The sequence below is a fragment of the Pongo pygmaeus genome, chromosome X, assembly GCF_028885625.2.
Source record: "Pongo pygmaeus isolate AG05252 chromosome X, NHGRI_mPonPyg2-v2.0_pri, whole genome shotgun sequence".
Taxonomy (NCBI): Eukaryota; Metazoa; Chordata; class Mammalia; order Primates; family Hominidae; genus Pongo; species Pongo pygmaeus.
The window spans coordinates 158289611-158311491 of record NC_072396.2 but is presented as its reverse complement, the minus strand read 5'-3'; the positions used below and the strand labels follow the sequence as shown (position 1 = coordinate 158311491).

Genomic DNA, 21881 nt, shown 5'->3' with positions numbered 1-21881 from the left:
CGATCTGATCCATCATCTCCACCACTTCCATCTGGGGGTGCAGGAGGTGAGGGGAGGCCCAGGCTTAGGCTACATTCTGTCCCACCTGTCCCATCCCCAAGGACATGGCCCTGGGTGGGAGAGCCAATTCCTCTCATGAATTCCAAAGACATCTTCATCCAGGGCCCCAGTGTCCAGTGGGGTCCAGGGAGATCTGCCCCACCTTACCTAGGGGGCTCCCAGTCTGGGGTTGCAGCCCCTCCCAGGCTGTGGGGTCAGGGTCTGGCAGCACAGGGAGCCCAGGGAGGAGGGAGGGGCCTCTTCCCGGTTGGGGGCAGGGTGTGGTTAGGGCCCTCTCTGTCTGGACCCCTGTGGCATCCAGCAGGTGGGTGTTCAAAGGTGAAGGAGACTTCTGTGGGGGAAGGGAGACACCTGTAGACACCAATGACGAACAGCTCAATAAGGGGTGGTGGTGCCAGAAGCCCCTGGACTGTAGAGGCCCAGAGGAAACACCTCAGGAGTGCAGAATTTACGATAGGGAAGAAAGGGATGAACAGACTTAAACTTGTGGGGGAAGCTGGCTTGTTGGAGGAGATGGGGCAGAGGACTGGGATGGACAGAGAATTAGCAGCACAGTATCCCAGGAGTGATGTAGCCCAGCCAGCTCACAGCACCCTGAGGTGCCGGCCCCACCCACCTTTGAAAGTGCTGAAGTGACAGGCCGACCTTACAGTAAAGAACTCTCTGTAGCACGGTGGGGCCTGCTGGGCTCGGGTGAGGATCACCCCATTGGAGCTGCCTTCCTCCCCCAGAGGTCGACAGGTGCAGAGTGGAACATGGACTGGTTCCAGAAAGGCAAGGCAAGGCAAGGCAAGGTAAAGAGGCAGGGATGCCAGTGAGGCTGATGGAGCAGGGCTGGGGCAAGGATGGAGAGGTGCCAGAGAGGAATGTATTAATAAAACCCCATAGCATCTGAGGAGGGAGTGGGGGGATTTATCCACTAATGTTGTATGTATTTGGCTTGGTAGTTGTTGTGTAACCTGCCTCCACTCAAGTGCACAAATCCTACCCAGGAGCACAGCTTGGTGAACATTTACATAGGCCCCACTTGTGGTGACATTTTGGCTGCATGTCTGTTTCTCTCTGGCACTCTGTCCTTGAGGGCAGGGACCTTGTCACTTGCTTTTACATCTCTGGGGCCCAGCACAGAGCAGGTGCTCAATAAATACTTGTTGAATAAAGGTCAGAAAAGGGATGACAGAGCAGAGAGTTTTTCTGACACATCTTGCCCGAAAAAAATTTGAGGCCATGTTTTTTATTGTGCAGGGAGCTTTTGAATGAAATGCATTTTAGCCCAGAAGGTGCATCACGTCTACTGGAGACTAGTGAGGGTGGACAAAGACACAGCTCTGGAAGCTTCAGGAAAATAGGCTGGGAGAGTATTGGGGAGGGGAAGCTAAAATGCAGTGTCCTTCCTGTAATGAGAGGTAGGCTGGGGCAGAGAGCTGTGATGGGGAATTTGGGCTAGAGGAATCAGGGCTGCAGACACTGGCCCAGAGATTAGGGTTTTGGGACTGTGAATCTCAGGCCAGCAAGAGACTTCTAGGGTGTAGCACATGATCTTTCCACTAATCTTGGATTTTTTAATGTTCCACCAGGGAGGAGAGCCAAAAGGCACATCCCGTTTCCTCAGATGCCTTCTTGTTTGCTCTACAGAGGGTGGTGTTGGAAGAGCTACAGTGCTGAGGGGAACTACGAGAGAGGCAGGAGAGAATATTCTCAATCCTCCACTAGGGGATTATAGGATCCCCAGAGAAAACCCCATGCTGTCCCCTCCTGCCTTGGGTGCAGTGTCAACTGTCCAAATGGACCCATGCACATCTGAGGCTTGTCAGAACAGCTTGCACACATTTTAAGAAAAAACAAACAGGTAGAATTCTCAGTAACAAGCACATAATGATGTTTTTCCAGCAACTAAGTGACTTGCAAGCGGCAAGGGCTGGGCCAGGCCGGGTCAGGCATTGGCTGGGGTTGGATGCACCGGGAGGTGGCTGCCTTGCTAAGTAGGAAGCAACCCTCAAGGGGGGCGGTATCGCTCCACCCACCCAGAGCTGCACCTGGGGTAGGAGAATCGACAGTTGTGATGAGCATGGGCCCCTGCCAGAAGCCAGGGAGACTGGGGCAGTGGAGAGAGTCACGTTGTCTCCTCCTGTTGGCTCCCATCGGGACGTGCATCCCGGAGCCCGAGGGATGGGATGTCCTTCTGCCGTTGGGCTGCTGCCTCCACAGCTGAGCCGTTGGCATTTAGAAGGGCCAGGAAACTGGGGCCTGCTCCTGCCCCTGACTTCTCTGAGGCAGTGGTCACCAGGCAGAGGGCCAGCCACAGGCCACCAAGAGGACTGAACTCCTGCTCCCAACCCTACGCAGCCTAGCGATGATTCTCAAGTCCCAAAGCCATGTTATCCCATTCCCAGTCCCTGAGGGAGGAGCTGAGGATCTGGCCTTGTCTTCTGCTCCCACCTGGAATTCCGATTTGGGGAGCCCTAGCTGCGGTGAGGGGGGGCTGAGTGAAAGACCCCTTTCTGCCAAGGGAGAGCTCAGAGTTCCAGGCAAACCAGCCTCCCCATCAGGGTGCTTCCTCTTCCCTCCAAGTGCCCAGCAAGCACTGGAATAACCATTCCCAGCAGGGGCCACAACAGCACCTGGACCCCAGGAGGGGGCAGTTTCCAAGTGCAAGGACAAGTATAGAACCCCATGGCATGGAGAAAGGAGCAAGGGAAGTGGTAAATGAAGCTTTGACAAAAGAAGTCAAGGAAGACCAATGCCATTTAACATATATTTATTGAAATCTACTTGATGCAAGGCACTGTGCTAGATTTGGTAGGGGATCAGACACGAAAGGCCACCCCTGTCTTCTAAGAGCTCACAATTTAATGGGTGGGTGAGGGCTGAGGAGGAGGGGGTGAAGCCAAGTCCACAAACAGCTCTAGTGCAAGACTGATTATAGTGAGTGCCAGAAAACAGACAAGGTAATGAGATGGGGGGAATGAGAAAAAAGTGCCAACAACCAACGGAAATACAGACTGGGGTGGGACATAGCTATTGTTCTCAGAGATACGCAAATGACATTGAGGGCCAAGTTTAAAGAGACAGTTTCTGCTTTTCAAAGTAAACATCCAAAGTGATGCAATGAGAACTACAGAATGTAAGTACATGAGTAAGAGAGAAGTTAGCAATCCCCCCATCTGATGGACATGCTGGAAATCGTGAAACACTTCAAAAATAAGAGAACAGGGTGCACTGTGACTTCACTCATTTTATGGCCCGCACGTGGTGGGTTCCGTAAAGGAACAATATACCTAGACATAAAATCACAGGTTAAATTCACTGAGACTAGAAGGCATCAACTTTCACCCATCTTAGAGAACAGAGAACACACGTTTGAACAGGTATTCACGCAGTCAGGTGCAACTTGGCCAGGAAGCAGCCAAGTGGCAAAACAATAGAAAAGAGTAGAGACCCACTCAAGCTGGCTCAAGTCAAGGAGTCTGTAGTGGGGACGCACGTGGACCAGTGAGGGCTGCTGCCAGAAATCCAAGAACATACCATGGCCAGGCCTTCCTCCCAGCAGGCGCCAAGCTCCTCACTCCTCTGAGTACTGTGCTGCTCCCCACACCTTCTGATGCCTAGAAGCTTCTGTTTCCTTGTTTGCATTTCAGATCTGGAAGGCCTGGTGGTGTCCGTGGTCCATCGTGTTCTGCCAGCTCTATGCTCTGATGATTGCTTGCTGCCCTTGGGTCAGGTGTTCAGTTCTGGCTGAATTAATAGGGCCTAGAAGGGGGGTGGCAAATCACATGGTACACAACTAGGCCACAACCCAGGGCTGCAGGTAGGGCAGGCGCTGTGCCAGTTCTAGCACAAAATCAAGCACATGGAATGCAATACCACTCGAGAAACATGCCCGCTGCAATCGGGTAGGGACTATTCTGGAAATGCAAGAGTGGGGTGACACAGCTAATGGACACAGCTCATTGTAATAAGCAGCAAAAATGGTAAACAATTACTTTCTTTTGAAAATTTTCACAAGTATTCAAAACTCAAATAAAAGCAATGGAGGATTTCTTTTTTCAAATGGTAGGAAAATAACACATTTTTTTTTTTCTTTTTCCATGCCAGGCGGGTAATGTGCCGACATAGTAACAAGGTTTGAAGGAGGCACATCTCACGCACGTGCGTGGAAACCCAATTGTCACGTGTATGAACTACAAAAGGATCGGGAAAAGAACACATTCCCTCGCAATAGGAATACATGAGATTAGAAAGAAAACCGGAATGAGGTAGATGCGTGAATGCACAGACAAGGATATGTGACAGGAAGCTGGGTGACATTTTGCATCTGACATAGCAGTACACCTAGAGAGTCCAAGGAAATCCACCCCCAAGTTACCAGAGGCGAGAAATGAACTTGGCGAAATTACAGGACACACGTTAAAGCCACAGACTGCATTGAAAGAGAACACAGGTTTCACTGCAAACACCATGAACAGCTGTTCTGTCAACCTTGATGGCAAAGACCAGATCTTTAGTGTTAACTCTAAAAGAGCATTTGTTTGAGAGAAAATTATAGAACTGAAGATGGGAAAGACTCAAGGACGGCAGGAAGGGATGCCAAGACACCACATCCCAGCTGGGAGCAGTGACAACTTTATGCTACGTTCTAAGTTAATGCTGCATTCAATAGGATCCCTTCATAAAAGGGATCTACTTCAATGGGATCCCTCATGAAACCCAACAAACGATGAATGAACGGGCAAGACATGGCAGAGTACTTCTAGGTAAAGGTGCCAGACTTGCCCCTGGTAGAGGTCAACCTTATCAAATGACAGCTGTACAAAACACATCCTAACAACTCGAAAAGAGAAAACGGATCAGAGAAGAAAGTAGTGATTTCAGACACAGATTCACAACTACTGCAAGAACTGAGGCCCACAGGGCAAAAGGAATCACTATGTAACAAGTGCTTTTGGCTCCTCTCCAGCCTGGGGGTCAGGGTGGAGATGTCGCATAGTGCCACTGTGGTGGCCTGGGTCCATTTGAGAGGACCTTCTGGCCAAGGTCACAGGGGTCATTGTAGGACCTTGCTTCCCAGGTTGGGGGCCTCAGAAGCCCTTCCAAGTTGTGTCTGCTAGGAAGCTCTGCCTCAGCCTTGGTGGGCCCACGAGAAGGGCACACTTCCTTGCCAGGCCCTCTTAGTGTCCCTGTCCCCAGCCACAGCTGCTGGGAAGTCACAGCACAGCCCTGGTGGGGCTGGCTTCTATCTGTGGCTTCTGTGGGCCACTGGAGGGGCAGGTTCCTCGCTAGCCCTTGCTGCTGTTCCTCTTGGGGGAGCCCGCTGGAAATGGTAGCTGACACCCAGGAGGACCAGCTTCTACTTCTATGCCACACAGGCTTTCAGAAGGGTTCCACTGCCCTCCAAACCTTTGCTTTAGTGCTCCTCCTGGGCATGGCTGTTGCAAGTCATAGCCCAGGGCAGTGCTGCCAGCTTCTATCAGCATAACGCGCAAGCCATCAGAGGGGCAGGGTTCCTCTCCGAGCCTCTGCTCTGTTGCCCTCGCTTAGGTGTGGCTATAGGAAGTGATGCCAGAACACATGGGTGAATTTTCTCCTAGCTGCCCACAGCAGAAGCCTATGAACCAATCTCTTTCTAGTTCTAGAGTCACCGGCTGAAAGGAGGATGTGGTCTAGGCGAGTCTTCTTGTGTCCAAGGAGATGTTTCTTGGGTGAATCTGCTGCTCAGTCACTGAATCCACTCCGAGCATTGCCAAGGCTCCCAGGAGCTCAAAGGATGGCTGGGCTGCTTGCTCCCAGACCAAGTTTGGATCGCTCCATTGATCTAGGTGAGGCCAAGCCCTGCTGCTGCTGGCGGGGTCTATATTGATGAGCAGTCACAGAGTTCTGGCTAATCTATGATGGGAGCATCTCCAGTGTGCCGCAGTGGCCAGGTTGGATAGTCAAGTGGTGCCCACAGATAGACACGGAGTCTGCATCTCGGATGAAGAAAGAGCCTGCTTCTCTGGCCCATTTCCATCCAGCCTGCCCATCTGGTGTACTCACCTGCTGATGGGCAGGGGTTGCAGCTTTTTGTTTGTAATTAAAATTCTAGAGAAAATGTCATCATATCTAGCTACAGACGCAATGAAAGTTATGACTGAGTAGACAAAAAATGAATGCTTGGATATGTAAAAATTAAAAGCTTTTACAACAAAAACATAATAAAACTGCTACAAAGAGCAAAGCAATAAAATTGGACAAGAGAACATCACCATCAATATAGAAAGAACTGCTACGTAAAGTTAATATATCCGAAGGTAAGTTGATAACTAGTCAAAGGAGATGAACAGACAATTTGCATGCAAAAAACAGAAACAGCATTTAAGTCATCGCATAAGAGAAAGATGAGACTGGTGGTCAGGAGGCCTGGGGTCTATCCCCAGTTCTGGAATTGACAAGCCACAGAATGACGGCAATAACTATGACAATGACAATGACAGCAGATGGCCTTCACTGAGTGTGTACCTCCGTGCCAGGTTGGTGGTCCTGGCACTCTGCAGGCACGATGGCAGTCCTCGTGATAACCTTCAGAGGTAGGTGCTGTGATCACCCCCATTTTATAGAGCAAGAAATGGAAGGCTGGAGAAGTACCATCTAGGCCTGATACCAGGAGAGGCTCGTTTCCAAAAGGAGGCGTCACCCTGCACTTGAGTCCTTGAGATGTATCTCTTCTTAGGGGCATGCTCTCAACTATTTTATTTTGAACTAAATAGTGCTGCTTGAGGACAAGACCCATTAGTTCAAAACAACCTCAATCGATGCTAGTTTTGGATATGTATGGGGACACCAAATTGAAATGGTTTAAGAAAAAAAGATACATTTAATCCAGATTCAGTAACTGTTACTAGGCGTTTGGCCTCACAATGACATTTTGGGTGCTTTAAAAGAAAAGACGTTTAAAGGTTGTTTGAAAAAGTATGACCTCAAGTGGTTATGTTGTAGAGTCACAGGACAGATTAAAAAACGACAAGAGAAATCGTCCTAATGTTCTGCAAATATGGTCTTCTGGCTTGGGAGAAAATTTCTAATGAGAGCCTCATGAAGGGATCGTCACTGAGCTACCGTGCAGAGCTCGGATGGAAGTGACTGGGTGTGTCTTGAAACTGTCTGATGACTCAAACAGGGTTCCCATGTTGGTGAAGACGGTGAGGAGTCAGAGTAAAATGATTTCGTGAAAGGGAGGGTGGCAAAAACGGGGTATTTTCTAAATTAATATATTATTTTATATAATATGTGATTTACAGTATGTATGTATAACTAAATTAATAAATTAAATATTTTAAGACATTTGAGTGTTCTATTTACATCCCTAAAAATTTATAAATTCAAGTAGGCCAAAAATCATGAGGGCAACGTTCTCTTCAGGAAAGCTGGGATCACATTATAAGGACGCCATCGTGGAATAGCTCTGTGTGTTTCTCTGGGGCGGGGGGAGCTTGGAGTTGATGACCTCTAAGCCCCTCCCTACCCCACATCCAGATTTGTCCTCTCTCATTCTTGGATTCAAGGCATGTGGACTGAAATACCTTGATGGTACTTCCTACCAGTTAAACTAGCCAAACTAAGTTAAATGGTACAAGCTACTCTTGATGGGCATAACGTAACACTTATAAATTGCTGGTGGCAGTATAAATCGGTCTCAACCTTTTGGAAGACAAAATATATAAGCGCTACAAAACTGTTCATCTCCTTTGACTCTGCCATCCCCTCTGGGGACTCCGTCCCTGTCCCGCGGGACCACGGGGCGTTTCTACTCGTGGTGGGTTGGCTGATGCTTCTGCAGTGCGGAGCGCCTCTTGAACACGCGGCCACACTGGCTGCATTCGCAGCGCCGCGCCCCGCTGTGGATCCGCCGGTGGCGACTGAGGCCGGAGCTCCGGCGGAAGGCCTTGCCGCATTTGTCGCACTCATAGGGTTTCAGTCCGCTGTGGATGCGCCGGTGCTTGATGAGGTCAGAGGGCCCGCGGAAGGCCTTGCCGCACTCGCCGCACGCGTAGGGCCGCTCGCCACTGTGGATGCGTGCGTGCTCCAGGAGGCTGGAGCTCTGGCGGAAGGCCTTGCCGCATTGGCCGCAGGCGTAGGGCTTCTCGCCCGTGTGGATCCGCCGGTGCTTGGTAAGCTCCGAGCTCCTTCGGAAGAGCTTGCCGCAGTGGGGACACCCATATGGCTTGGCCCCACTGTGGATGCGCTGGTGCTCGGCCAGCCCGTTGACCCCTCGGAAGGACTTGCCGCAGTCGTCGCAGTCGAAGGGCAGGTGGCCAGTGTGCATGCGCTGGTGCTTGAGAAGCTCCTGGCGATCCAGGAAATCCCTGCTGCACGCCTTGCAGGCGAAAGGCTTTTCCGAAGTGTGAAGTTTCTGATGTCGGAAGAGGTGGGTGTTGACTTTGAAGGACCGCCCGCACTCCTCGCAATCAAAGGGCTTCTCTCTGCTGTGGACCCTCAGATGCTGACTCAGGCCTGCATTCTTCTTAAACCGTTTTCCGCACTCCTCGCACTCGAAGGGCTTCGCCTCCCTCTCCATCTGCTCCCTCTTCTCTGCGGCGTTCTCCAGGGCCCTACTGGGGCCGGGCCGGGGCTCCGCAGCTACGTGGCTTTTCCTGTGCTCATTAAACTCCGCCACCCCCCTAAAGACCTTCCCACAGTCGCCACATTCCCAGCCCTTCTCCTCACTGTGGACTCTCTGGTGCTGGACAAGCAGGACTTTAAGCCGAAAGGTGTCCCCACACTCTTTACAAGCAAAATGATGTTCTATGGGCAGATTCTGTGGGCTCCCTCTCTTCCCGTCAGAGTCCCCGTGCTGTCTGAATTCAGGACTGGGACCACTGGCCCTTGGGGAGCTTGTGGATGCCATCTCCTGTGGCTGGGCGTCTTCCCCCTTCATCTGGTGTCGGGTCGCGGAGGTGCTTTCTGAAACGATAAACACAAGGCAGTGTAGTCTGCAGAGGACGAAGGAGGGAAGGGCCTCTCCTTCGTCAAGAATCTTTTTCTTTCTGAGACAGCCACTGAGCACGGGGCCTGGGCCCGGAAGCCACCAGAAGCAAGGACTGCAGAAGCCAGGGGCAGAGGGACCTCATTCTGGACACTCTCTACCCCAGTGGTGCTGAGGAGGTCACCCCTTCTGTGACCAGAGAGCAGCCATACACATCCCCAAAGGCTCAGCTGGGACCCCCAACCCTAACCTCAACCCCAAGAGCTCAGCTGGGATCCCCAAACATAACTTGAATCTCCAAAGGGCCCTGCTGATCCTCAACCTAACCTCACCGTCAAGAGCTCAGCTGGGGCCCCAAACCCTAACTAGAACCCCAAAAGCTCAGCTGGGACCCCCAACCCTAACTTTAACTCCAAGAGCTCAGCTGGGATCTCCAAACATAACCCGAATCTCCAAAGGGCCCTGCTGATCCTCTCAACCCTAATCTCACCATCAAGAGCTCAGCTGGGGCCCCAAACCCTAACCAGAACCCCAAAAGCTCAACTGAGCCCTCCCAACCTTAACTTCAACTCCAAGAGCTCAGCTGGGCCCCCCAATCCTAACTTCAACTCCAAGAACTCAGCAGGGCTCCCAAACTTAACCTCAACCCCAAGAGCTCAGCTGGGGTCCTAACTTTAACCCGAATGCCCAGAGAGCCCAGCTGATCCTCTCAATCCTAACCTCAACCCCAGGAGCTCAAATGGGCCCCTCTACTCCTAACCTCAACCTCAAAAGTTCAGCTGGACCCCCTAACCCTAACCTCAACCCCAAGAGCTCAGCTGGGTCCTTCAACCCTAACCCGAACCCAAGAGCTCAGCTGGAACCCCCCAACTCTAACTCAAAACCTCCAAGAGGCCAGCTGATCCTCTCAACCCTAACCTCAACCCCAAAAGCTCAGCTGGGCCCCCAACCCTAACCCAAACCCCTGAGAGCTCAGCTGTTTCTCTCAACCCTAACCTCAAGCCCAAGAGCTCAGCAGGGCCCTCAAACCCTAACCTCAACCCCAAGAGCTCAGCTGGGACCCCCAACCCTAACCTGAAGCCTAACAGCTCAGCTGGGCCCTCCAACCCTAACCCAAGCCCCATAGCAGCTTGGTTGGGTCTCCCCCAATTTCCTCACATTTCTTTTTCACTCACCAGAGTACTTAGCGGGGTCAGTGTTGGGCAATGGGTCTGATACCAATAGCACTTGTCCTTGTGCCAGGTGAGGGACCAAGGCAGGATTCAAAACAGGAACACCTGCTCATGGGAAAGGAGATTGGTTACGGCGACAGCCAGAGATGACATGAGAATAGTGGAGGAACACAGGCAAGGCCTTTGAAGGGGAACCCCCTTCAATCTTCAAAGACCAGGCTTTAGGCAAGTCATTCATTCAGTTCAAAGGTGTTTCCCAAGGTCAGGCTCCTTCCAGGAGCTTGAGGAAGGCAGGCTCTGGGCCCACCTGGGGGAGGCTCTGTGGAGTATCAAGTGGCCACCCTGAGGAGGTGATCCTCACCCTGCCTTCTCCCTGTCCGCCCACTCAGAGCTCACACATTTAACTTCATGCTCTTCCCAGACACGTGGACTTCCACAGCTCCCAAATCTGACTCCCAACAGTCTCTCCTCCTAAAACCTCCTCCCCACTGCACACATGCAGACCCCTAATGGGTGAACAAGATCTTGATCACGTCAACCTTTCTCATAAATAAACTCAAACCAAATGGCCATGCAATTTGCATAATTTGTGCATTAAAATGAAAAGGGCATTCTACATTGCAGTGGCAGTGCTCTAATTTCTTTCCCAATAAAAGACTGAGAGGGGTTCTTTCTATGCCAAGAGGAGTTGGGGGAGCTCATACTACTTTGACATATCAGGTGTGGCAGACCCATTGTGTTTCCCCACAACCCAAGGAGAAGGTGAGCTTCTGTGGGGGTAGCCACGTGCCCCCTGCCCCACTCCAAGAAGGTGGTGAATTTGAGGAAGGGCTGGGACATCCTTACCCACAGAGGTCACGTTCCCATAATATTCCAGTGCCCTCTGTTCAGGGTCCAGCTTAAACCACTCCCTTGTGGTGAGGTACCATGCCACATCATCAAATGTCACCAAATCCTGAAAGAATTCCCAGGGCTAATCAGTCTTTCCATCTATTTTAGAATGAGCAAGGGCAGCGCCAGTAATGCCAGGGACAAGAGGTGAGGGTCTGGAGTGGGTGTCTGTTGCTAACATGGAGGCCTAACCACAGCTCCAGTTAGTCCTGAAAAGAGAACCTGATCAAGCGCTAGGATCCCTGGGCCATGGACCTGGCCTCTCGTCTTTCCAAGGGACCTCCATTCAATCACTTTCCTGGATGGAAACTCAGCTTCCCCACCTGGATGATTGGAACTCCAAGCCCAGTGGATATCCAATCCTTGGTAGCCTCCAGAAGAGAAGCAGAGGGAGGGCAGGAAGGCAGCAGCTGGGGTTCATACCCTGCCGTGTGTCATGCTGGGGCAAGAGACAGAGGCTGAGGCCAGATTCAGGGAGCGGTGAGAGAATCCCAAGCAAGGCAGAGGGAAGCACAGCTCACCTGGGCCTCTGGCATCTCAAGAGGGACTGCCAGGACCTGGTTTCCTGGGGCTCCATCCTGGGGAGGGTAAGACCTTGGGGAGTAGGTGGAACTAAAGAAAGTGAAAAAGGCCATGAGTGACGACAGCCCTGTCCCTGGGAAGAGACTGGTGATTTCCTCTTCCTTGGTTTCTCATCTTGTTGAGTCTTCTCTCACATGCTGGCTGAATGACGAGCCAGGGCACGGAGATGCCTGAGAAAACACACCTTGAACAATGGGGAAAGTAGCCTGGCAAAGAATGAACAGAGGCAGGCCAGAGGGAGCCAAGACAAGACCAGCAGATGCCAGCCCAGGCACAGCTAGGAGAAGACAGACCTAGACAGAGAGCCAAGGGCCGGGAGACTGGCAAGCCTAGAAGTCCATGCTGATGCTGTACAGGAAGGAGGCACACCAAGGTCATCAGAAGAAATAACCAGGAAATGAGAGACCCTTTCCAACTTTGTAGAGGCAACAAAAAACCGGATCAAGATGCCGGAGGGAAGAGAGCAGGAATGGGGGCTTCTAGACCAGCAGTGAGGCCCTTAAAAGCCACAGGCCACTGACACAAGGAGCCCGGTGACAGCGAGACAGGTACACATGACAGCAGTTCTCTAATGTGTTCAACCAAATGAAAAGTGGAACAAAACAGCTGGAAAAATAAGCCTCAAAGAAAAGATCTTCAAACACTAAACTGTTAAATAAAAGAGCTGAATGATTTGTACAAATTATCTTCTTCTTCCAAATTGCAAAATATGTGAAAGATTCAACCACCGACATCCATGCCTCACAGGCCTCCCACTTCAGTGAATTCTAAGAAACAGCTACACAGTTCCTGTTTTGATGACAATTCAATTCAATTCAACTCATAATTCAGTGAAAAGGAAGGCTTTTTACACTGGCTCAAGGCCCACAAAATCCAGCTACTCCAGAAAGACTCTTATATAAAATTAAAGATGTTATGTTAAAAAGAATGGACAGAAACTTCCACGTTTGGCTGCAATGGAGTAACAAGGAACAGATTTCACATCCTGCCATAAATAAGTAGAAAAAAATGGAGAAAATATATGTGAAACAAGTTTTCAGACACTGGACAGCAGGAAGCACAGAATCATGATCCCCAAGAGAAGAGAAACAGATGACGGGAGCCCTATCATTGCCCCAGCTCTCTGCCTGGAGGCAATTTCCAGATCGAGACTGTGTGCTGGGGTGGGCGAGAACCAAATAGAGCTTAGTGGCTTCGCCAAGTTGAGGAGACACAGGCCAGCATTCAGAGCAGCTGAGGCAGCTGGAAGTTGCAGAGCAGAGTTCCAGAAAGGAGTTAGTTATGCAGTAAAAAGAGCTTCAAAAAATCTGTATAAGCCTCCCCTTGAGTCTTTCCTGACTACTAGGCCATGCATGCATAGAGTGAAACTCCAAAAGCCCAAGAAAAGGGTGACCAGGAAGCTGTAAGCTGAACAATTCTCAGGACACACAAAGGTAGGGAGACCTTCAAGGTCTGACCAACCAGTATAGAGAGTCCTCTGTGATCACCTGGGACATGCGGTAAAGAATCCAGAGGCCTTAGTAGTAGGGCTGATCTATTCCTAGAGCCAAAGCTACACAAGACCTGTCTCAAAGAAAGCTTAAAAATAGGCCTCAAAGGGATCATACTGATCCACAAGTAACTACCACCCCAAATCCAGACACTCAATAATATAATCTTTATAATACCCAACATCCAATCAGAAGTTACTGAAATGCCAAGAAGCACAGAAATGTGGCCAGGACAAGGAGAATAATCAGTTAATAAAAACACACAGAAATGACCAGTGACGACTCACAGACAAGGATAACAGCGAGTTTAATGATGTACAAGCATTAAAAGAAAAACAGTAATATAGTGAGAGAAACAGAAGATATAAAAAGAACCAAATGGAACTTCTGGAGGTGAGAACTATAATATTTAAAGTGAAAATTTTACTAGATGTGATTAACAGCAGATTAGATACCACACAAAAAAAATTAGAGAACTTGATGACATAGCAATAGAAATGATCTCAAATGAAGCTCAGAGAGAAAAAGAGTTTTTAAAAACAAACAGCATCTCAATGACCTGGGGTAAGAGAAAGTGGTCTAACACCTATATAACTGGAACCTGAGAAGGTGAGGAAAAGTGGGGGGAGGGATAAAAAATACAGTGGAAGAAATAATGGCAGGGCAGTTTTCCAAATTTGATGAAAACTATAAGCTCACACATCCAAGAAAGTCAATCAACCCCTAGCAAGACTTTAAAAGACCCATAATAATCAGACTGCTGAAAAACCAGTGATAAAGAGAAAGTCTTCAAATAGCCAGAGGAAAGAAATGATGTTGCTGTGTGGAGAGGAGCAAAGAGTAATTACTAACTTATTATCAGAGAATGTGCAAGTCAGAAAACCAGTGCATGACATTTTTAAAGTGCTAAAAGAAAAACAAAACTGTCAACTTAGAATTCTATATTCAAGGAAAATTTCCTTCAAAATGAAGGCAAAATAAAGTTTGTTTTCAGATAAAAGCTAAGAGAATTCATCACCAGCAGATCTCTATTATAGGAAATACTAAAGGAAATCTTTCGGGTTGAAGGAAAATGATAGTAGGTGGAAAGATGCATCTACACAAAGGCATGAAGAACACCAGGAATGTAAATATGTGGGGAAATATACAATGCTTTTACCCACCTCACTTTTAAATCTTTTAAAAAAATTAATCAATCATTTAAAGCAAAAATAATAAAAAGCTAGTGTGGGGTTTATAACATCAAAAGTAAAACATATGATTGCGTGTTCTGGCAAGTCCTCCAAGACTCTGATACATGCTAATAAGCCAACAGCAGAGATCAAATATGTACTAAAAATAATCTAAAAGAAGAAAGGTAAAGAAAAAGAGGGGAAAAAAGAATGGAAGAGGCAAATAAAAACAAATAGCAAGATGGCAAACTTAAACCCAACCACGTGGATAGTTAAGGTAAGTGTAAATGGACTAAACACTTGGATCAAAAGGCAGAGATTGTCAGGCTGTAATAAAAACAAGACATACTGTCTACAAGAAACTTTAAATATAAAGACACGGATAAGTTAAAAGTAAATGGATGGAGAATGGAAAACATGATACTATAACCAACAGAAAGAGTCTAAAAAATCCCAATGTCATAAAAAAGTGGGGGAAAGAATGAATGACAGATGTGGCTAAGAGCTCTGGAGACACTACCAGAGTCCTAGAACTCAGCAGGAAGAAAACTGGAGGGTTTCAATATAAAATCAACAGGTGCCAACGTAGGATGATGTGCTGCAGATGACAAAAATGTGAATCCTTTGTAGATGATACAGGCAGACATAGTTACTTCTCCCTTGAAAACCTAAAGAGGGTAAGGGAAGGGGAGGAGATGGCTAAGTATATATTTGCATTTTAGGAGAAAAAAGGAAAAAAGTGAGAGTGACTTGTAGCTAGAATAAGCACATCTCTAATGTGTATGTGACCACATGAGGTTGGAGTTGGGGAGAGTCAAGGTCTAGAAAGATCTGCTTTCTTTTTCTGTAATGTGAGAATTTTTAGTAACCAAGCTGAATTTTGTTGGTATCAGAAAAGCATAACAATTGTAAAATATTTTGGTTTTAAAAGACTTTGAGTAAGAAAGCTGCTCAGCATGTGAGAAGCCAAGGGCTGAGGCCAAGGAGTCAATGGGGAGCAGCCCTTCTGCTTGGGTAAAAAACCCAGCATTTCCTGGGATCCCTACACAGCAAGCCAAGTGCAGGGGAGAAGGGCTGGCAGGAATTTGTGGGCGGTCCATGAAGGGCAATGACCAGAAAGCCTAGAGACAGGCCCATGGGGTTGTGACTTCCTGGGCTCCTCCCTGCAAGCTATCAGCACCTAAGAAGTGCAGGCAGAAGGCCTCATCTAGCCCCAGAGTCCAAGGCAGCCCCATTTCCATCTTTAACTGGCTGTCTGGCACAGGGGCTTCCCCAGTATGAGATCGTGTTCATCCTCAGGTGCTCAGCAGCCACACCCTCTCTGTCCCACTGTCACCTGGGCAGGGCCCTGCTGGTCCGTTGGATTCCTCTGGTATGCATTCGATGTCTGATTTGACTTTGGCTTCCAGTACAAAATGAACTGGTCATGAATTACTTACACAATTCATTTAAAAAAATTCACTTCCAATTGACATTGACGTTTGGCTGCCAAATGGAATGTAGAGGGGGATATTGTGGATACACCTTTTGAGAAAGAGGACCTGTTAGTGACCTCTTCTCGCTGACCTCAGGCCAGAGACCTAAGAACTTAGCCTTCTGACAACGCCCTGGCCCAGCCCCCCAATTCCTTATCTTGCCCTGCCACTTCGCAGTGACATCCAGACACACTGGCCTTCATTCAATCCTCGATAGGCCAAGACTTTGGCCTTCAAGGCCTCTGAAACTGCTGAGAGTACCATGGGCTTCTCATGGATGGCTCCTTCTGAGAATTCGGGCCTCAACTCTATTTTTATTTTTCTGAGACAGGGTCTCACTCTGTCACCCAGGCTGGAGTGTAGTGGTGCCATCACAGTTCACTGCATCCTCAACCTCCCAAGCTCAAGTGACCCTCCTGCCTCAGCCTCCTGAGTAGCTGGGACTACAGCTGCGTGCCACCATGCCCAGCTAATTTTTTAAATTAAAAAAAAAAATTGTAGAGATGGAGTCTCACTGTGCTGCCTAGACTGTCTCGAACTTCTGGGCTCAAGCCATCTTCCCACCTCAACCTCCAAATGCTGACTACAGGTGTGAGCCACTGCGTCTGGCCCACATCAGACCTCAACTCTAACGTCACCTCCTTAGAATGCCTTCACTCTCCAGTCCCTGTCATAGTCTACTCGGAACACTTTTGCTAACTAAAAACTATCCAATGAAATTGCTTGTTTCTAACTGACAGTCCCCAGGAGAAATGGAGCTCCAACAGCGCAGGGGCGCTTTCTCATTCTTGGTCACTTCTGAGTCCCCAGTGTCTGCAGCAGCTCCTGGCCCTGAGTGGGTACGTGATAAATTGCGGGGTGACTGAATCAATGTGTGTGGGGAGGGGCATGTTAAATGGAGCACACTTCCATCCCCGGAGCATGCACTACACGTGTTTGGAGACACGCATCTGCCTTCCTGTAATTCACTTATCACATTCTGCGGTTATTACCGCCTCCATTCACAGAGAAGGAAACCAGGGCTCCAAGAGGTAAACTTGCTTAATATCTAGCTCCCAAGATTTGAGATTTTTCAAACCACACCAGAGAAGAGTGAAATAATATCCAACCTATAACACCACGCCACAGCCAGAAGACAGACTGCGGGTGAGGCTTAGTGTCATCTAGGCCTAATGGTATATATGGGTGTCTGGCTGCTGCCTTTAAACCATCCTGTTAACATGACCTCACTGCACGAGACATGTCATTCCTCTCTCTCTTTCTTCATCTCTCTCTGTCTCTTACACACACACACACACACAGTCCTCCCAAGCCACCCACATTTAATTGAGTGAATCCTCCTGAAGTGTTCAATTTAATTGGGCAAATCCTACTGAAGTGTTTTTACTTAATTGGCATGATTAACTGTTGAAATCCTGGAGCCACAACCCCCAAATGAATTGTTAATAATCCTTTCCTGTGCAGCAACAGGAGTGCCCCTTCCTGTAGCAGCTCACGCAGGGGACTTAGCCTGAGAGTACTTTAGCTCTCAGTGGCTGCGTGATCACCACCCACAGTGACAGAGCCCCTGGACATGGAGATCATTTAAAAGGTACTCATAAAAATGGGAGGAAAGAAGTGGGCCCTGCTTCCACAAAAGGAAACGAAACTCTGCATAATTAATCAATCAAGTATATCACGTAAAAGAGCTGCATGAGAAGCAAAGGAAGATCATTAAAAAAAGATAACACATTAATCCCTACTGCAGTTCAAGATAAAATTATCATCAATCCTAGAGACAATCAGATCATTTAGGGTACATGTTACACAACTCTTCTATTTTAAAATGGTGGAACTAATCAGGAAAAGAAGCTGGATGCTGTGACAAAAGTGACAAACACAGGTGTCCACTGCCTTCTGACAGTGGATCTTGGGGAATCAAGGTCGAAGGAATTCCAGACAGAACATGCAAATCATTGTAATGCACACCCAATGGACACACAGGGTAATGCTGACCTTGAAGTAAGGCACTTTCACTCACAGCACAAAAGCATGTCCTGAATCTCATAGGGTGCACTCCTACATACAACTGGGAAATATGAAAGCTCAAAAAAATACTGTGGGAAAACACATTTCCAACCCTTAACGTAAGTGGTATTACTCTCCTTCTTTCAATGGGATCTGAAGATAGTCTAAAGACTATAAACTCCCAGCAAAGGCCCCGACAAGGTCAGCTGTGAATTGCACACTGGACCTAGGCAAGCGCCATTACACTGCAGCTGTTTAACAAACATCTACTAGAATAAATGGAAAATAGTGATGTCAATGATCATTTGAAAAACATGAGAGCTCAGTGAGTGAACAAATCTTCCTGCTAACGTGCTTTAGATCACGATGTAAATTTTAACCGACTTATTTAAATCAAATTTACGGCATGGAAGCAGAAAATACTAAGAGACTCAAAATAATCATTCCACTTTGATGTGGAAGAACAGAAATGAAGAGTTGAACTCAACAGAGACAAAAAACAACCCACGTCACAAAATGTAGTAATAATGAGATGTTTTCTGGTTGCCTTTGGATTAAGGACATCCCTGCCTCACTGCTGGATGTTTGGCTACTGGCTAACGGTAGCTTCTGAGCCTAAAGACCAGCGTTCAACTGATTTTATCGCACAAATAGCCAAGCAACATTCTCTAACAGGTGCGCTGTCCTTCCCTGGGCAGGGGAAAGGCAGCAAGGCCACCCAAATAAGGCTCCTCTGGAAGGTTCCAGAAGCTTCCAAGGGGTGCCAGAAACACCTGGACTCTCTGAAGCATCTAAATAAAGACCTGGAGCAGAATGTCCTCAGGCCCTAAAGCTTGAGTTTACCCAGAAGACAACAGGTGGCTTGTGTTCTGTTCAGTTCTAGGCCAGAGCAACGGGTGTCTTCAAAGGTTTCCACTCACGAGAGATCCAATTCAGATGGATGCCTTCAGCTCCCTCTCCCATCCAAAAGGGAGATTAGACTCCACATTCTCTTTCCTGAATATCTTTTCTCCTGTGAGTTGTGTTGCTTGGATTGAGAGAACTGTCTCTGGGCAAAGACAGTTCAGCAACACTGGCACGGATGAAAATATAAGTGCTTCTGGAACCAAAATGATACTCCTCACCATGTTGTAACCCCACCTATAGGGTCTTCTGATAGCATGCCCAGCATCAAGGCCAGCAGACACCATGCATAAACACCCAGACTTACCCAAAAGAGACACACACGGATGACTCATCATGCCTCAGAACTACTCCAAGGGATCAGCCTGGCAGGTAAGGCCCCACCTGTTGGATTGCAATAATTCAGGTGAACAGAAGCAGACCTGTGTGCACCTCCCAGGAAACTGTCCCCCACATTTTGGGGGATGTACTGAACTGGGCCAGATACAGGGTTCAACTGAATATATACTGCCACGATCTGGATCCATCCCAGCCAGGGTAGGATGCAACCCTTGAGCCAAGCCCTGGGCCACACTGAGCCTGGCCTTCATGTTCTTTCCACCTGACAGGCCAGGAGGCGGAAGTGAAGGCCCCATGTAGGCCCACCCCGTCCCGTCCCAAAGCAGCAAACAGGCTGCTACTCGAAGTAGCAGAATCCTGAAGGGCCTAAAGAGAGGGCATCTCACCAGGAAAGTCTCTCTCTCTTGGGGTATTTGTGTCTGTGTGTGCCTTTTTCTGTATGTGTGGGTGGGAAGGCATCTGTTTCCTCTCACTTTGCCTGGGCACCTGTCTCTTTCTGTTTGGGTTTCTATCTTATTTCCTTTCTATAAAAAGCCAGAAGGTAGACCAGAAGGGGATTTTGTAGTGTTTGTTGTACTTAATTGAGGAAAGCTTTGTGTTCCCATTTCCCCAAGAAGATTCATGGCATCTTACTAAAAATCGAAATAAATTGTAAGTATAGCTTCCTTCAGGTAACACCGCCTGGATACAAAGGATTTGAAATTGGGGGTGGCGTGGGATGCTATGCAAATTGCAAAGGGCCCAGGGCCATCCAAGGAGCCCAGGCAGGTTTGGGTAAGGGCTGGATCACTGGGTGAGAAAGTTGGTGTGGAGTTCACTAAGAACTCATGTGGGAGTGTCGCAGGTTTGGGAGAGACCAAAGAGTCTGCATTTTTCAACAAGCACCCTAGGAGATTATGATGCAGAGCTGCACCTCCTTAACACTGGGCCTGTCTAGAATCTGGAGGTTCCCGGATTCTCCAACTCTCAGAATCTCTGTCACTGACAGGATTCCTGCCCAGGAACCTGCTGAAATGGGAGCCCACTATCTCTGAGTCTGTGCTGATGGTTAGAAGAGAATTCACATGTTCTAGTAGATTTCCAAGGGGTCCCTCACAGACAGAAGGCTACAAATCACTGCTCAATAGGGTTCTATATATAAAACCCAGTGTCTGACCGAGTTCAGTACATCCCCCTAGTAACATTTTGGGGGGATGTACTGAACTGGGCCAGACACTGTGCAAGTGGCTTCTACTTGAAGGTCCAATGTTGCGGGGTGGGGGGACGGTGAGGGTGGGGAGGGGCTGAGGCAGCATTAGTACCTAGGGGAGGTGCTGTTCCAGCAATCCCATCTGAAATTCTCTTGTAAAGGAAAAATGTCGGGCTGAGGTTGAAGAGGAAATGTTTCATTGACCAAGGAGACTGGAGGGGGCCGCATGCCCAGCTACGCCAAGGCTGGCTGGAGGGCTTCAGTTGGAACAAGGTGGCAGGGTGGGACCTCTGGGAAGTGGGCCAGGAATGGGGGCAGGGGATTGTTTTAAAGGGACCATGGACTTTGGGCGGCAGGTGAGTGGGGGGGGGGGTGTGGAAAAGATATGTAATTAATCACCCAAATATAGACTGGAGGAGCCAGCAAAGGAGTTTAAGGGGGCGGGGGCACTGAAGTGGGAGATGGCGGCCCCCAGCAGGGCGACAGAAAAAGACTGGTTCAGACAGAGGGCCTTGAGCTCGGCTCACCGCCCCCTTTCCCCTGCCTCTCCACAGCTCTCTCTCTAGGCTACTTACCTGCCCCCATTCTCCCCGCCAAGCTGAGGCTTAACCGCAACCCTCCCCCGCCCCACTCAAAAGGAAAGGAGGGACTCCCCAGCGGGAACTGTTCCCACCTGGCCCACCCTCCCAGCTCCCAGACTGCGGCTCAGCCCCTCCCCTAGACCAGGGAAAAGTCCTTTAACCCCCACCCCTACAATGCCCCCTCCAGATCGGGCCCCTAGGCGCTAGGGGCAGGGGTCCTTTCTCTCAGGCCCTGAGCGGTTCCCATCTCCTAGCGACCCCAAAGAACAGAGCAGGCCTCTGCACTTTAGCGATTCCCACCCGGGACCGCCGCCCCCCGCCCGCCTCGGGAAGGCCTTCGGGCCTCTTGGTACTCGTCATCCGGGACCCGTTCCCTGCTCTGGCCCGCCCAAGGCCGAGCAGCTCTCCAACCGCCCAGAGACGCCCCCTCCCTCCACCGTGCACTCTTCTGCGGCCCGCACACTCGCTCCAGCCCCGCACACGGTCCTGCGCCCCCTGCACATCCTCTCGCGGCCCTGCACGCTCACTCAGGCCCGCACGTCCTCCTGCCGCCCCTACGATCACCTCCGCCCTGCGGCCCCTCCAGCGCCCCCCGCACATCCTCCCGCGGCCCGCACACTCACCCAGGCCCGGCGGCGGCCGACGCGCGGCCCTCGGTGGAGCGGCGCTGGCGCGGCCCAGGCAGGCCTGGCGTGGCAGGAAGCGCCACGGAGCCGCCCGTGCCCAGCCGAGCTAACAGCCCCGCGGCGCGTTTCCGGAGCCGTGAGCGCCGCCGAGGGTTCTGAGGGAGCGAGGCCCCGCCCCGGCCCCAGTCTCGTCCCCGATTGGCCCGGAAAGGGGGGCGTGGCTGAAAGGGGGCGGGGTTTGGGCGGGGCGGACTGGGCAGGCAAGTCTGATCAGCCTGCGGGGGAGCGGCGCGCGCGGGCTGGACGCTTGGGTGGAGGTGGGGAGGAGTGGAATGAGCGTGCGAATGAATGAATGAACGAGCGAACAAATCGACCAGCAGACGAAGGAAGGAACGAAGGAACGGAAGGGACCTCTCCCCCTTGGGCGTCTTCAAG

The 21881-nt window shown here is 49.7% G+C and overlaps 1 protein-coding gene and 1 non-coding gene across 2 annotated transcripts; both read right to left on the bottom strand.

The window, feature by feature from the left end:
- Positions 1-2801: 2801 nt before the first annotated feature.
- ZNF275 (zinc finger protein 275) lies at positions 2802-21588 on the bottom strand. The gene is made up of 4 exons (XM_054472446.2): positions 21444-21588; positions 19019-19095; positions 10195-10296; positions 2802-8997 (listed from the first exon to the last, which is right to left on the bottom strand). Exons 2-4 carry the CDS (start codon positions 19047-19049, stop codon positions 7841-7843), a joined length of 1290 nt encoding a protein of 429 aa, XP_054328421.1. The 5' UTR covers positions 19050-19095; positions 21444-21588; the 3' UTR covers positions 2802-7840.
- On the bottom strand, positions 4150-4253 carry LOC129025578 (small nucleolar RNA U13). The gene has a single exon (XR_008497323.1). It is a non-coding gene; the product is annotated as a small nucleolar RNA U13 (small nucleolar RNA).
- Positions 21589-21881: the final 293 nt, after the last annotated feature.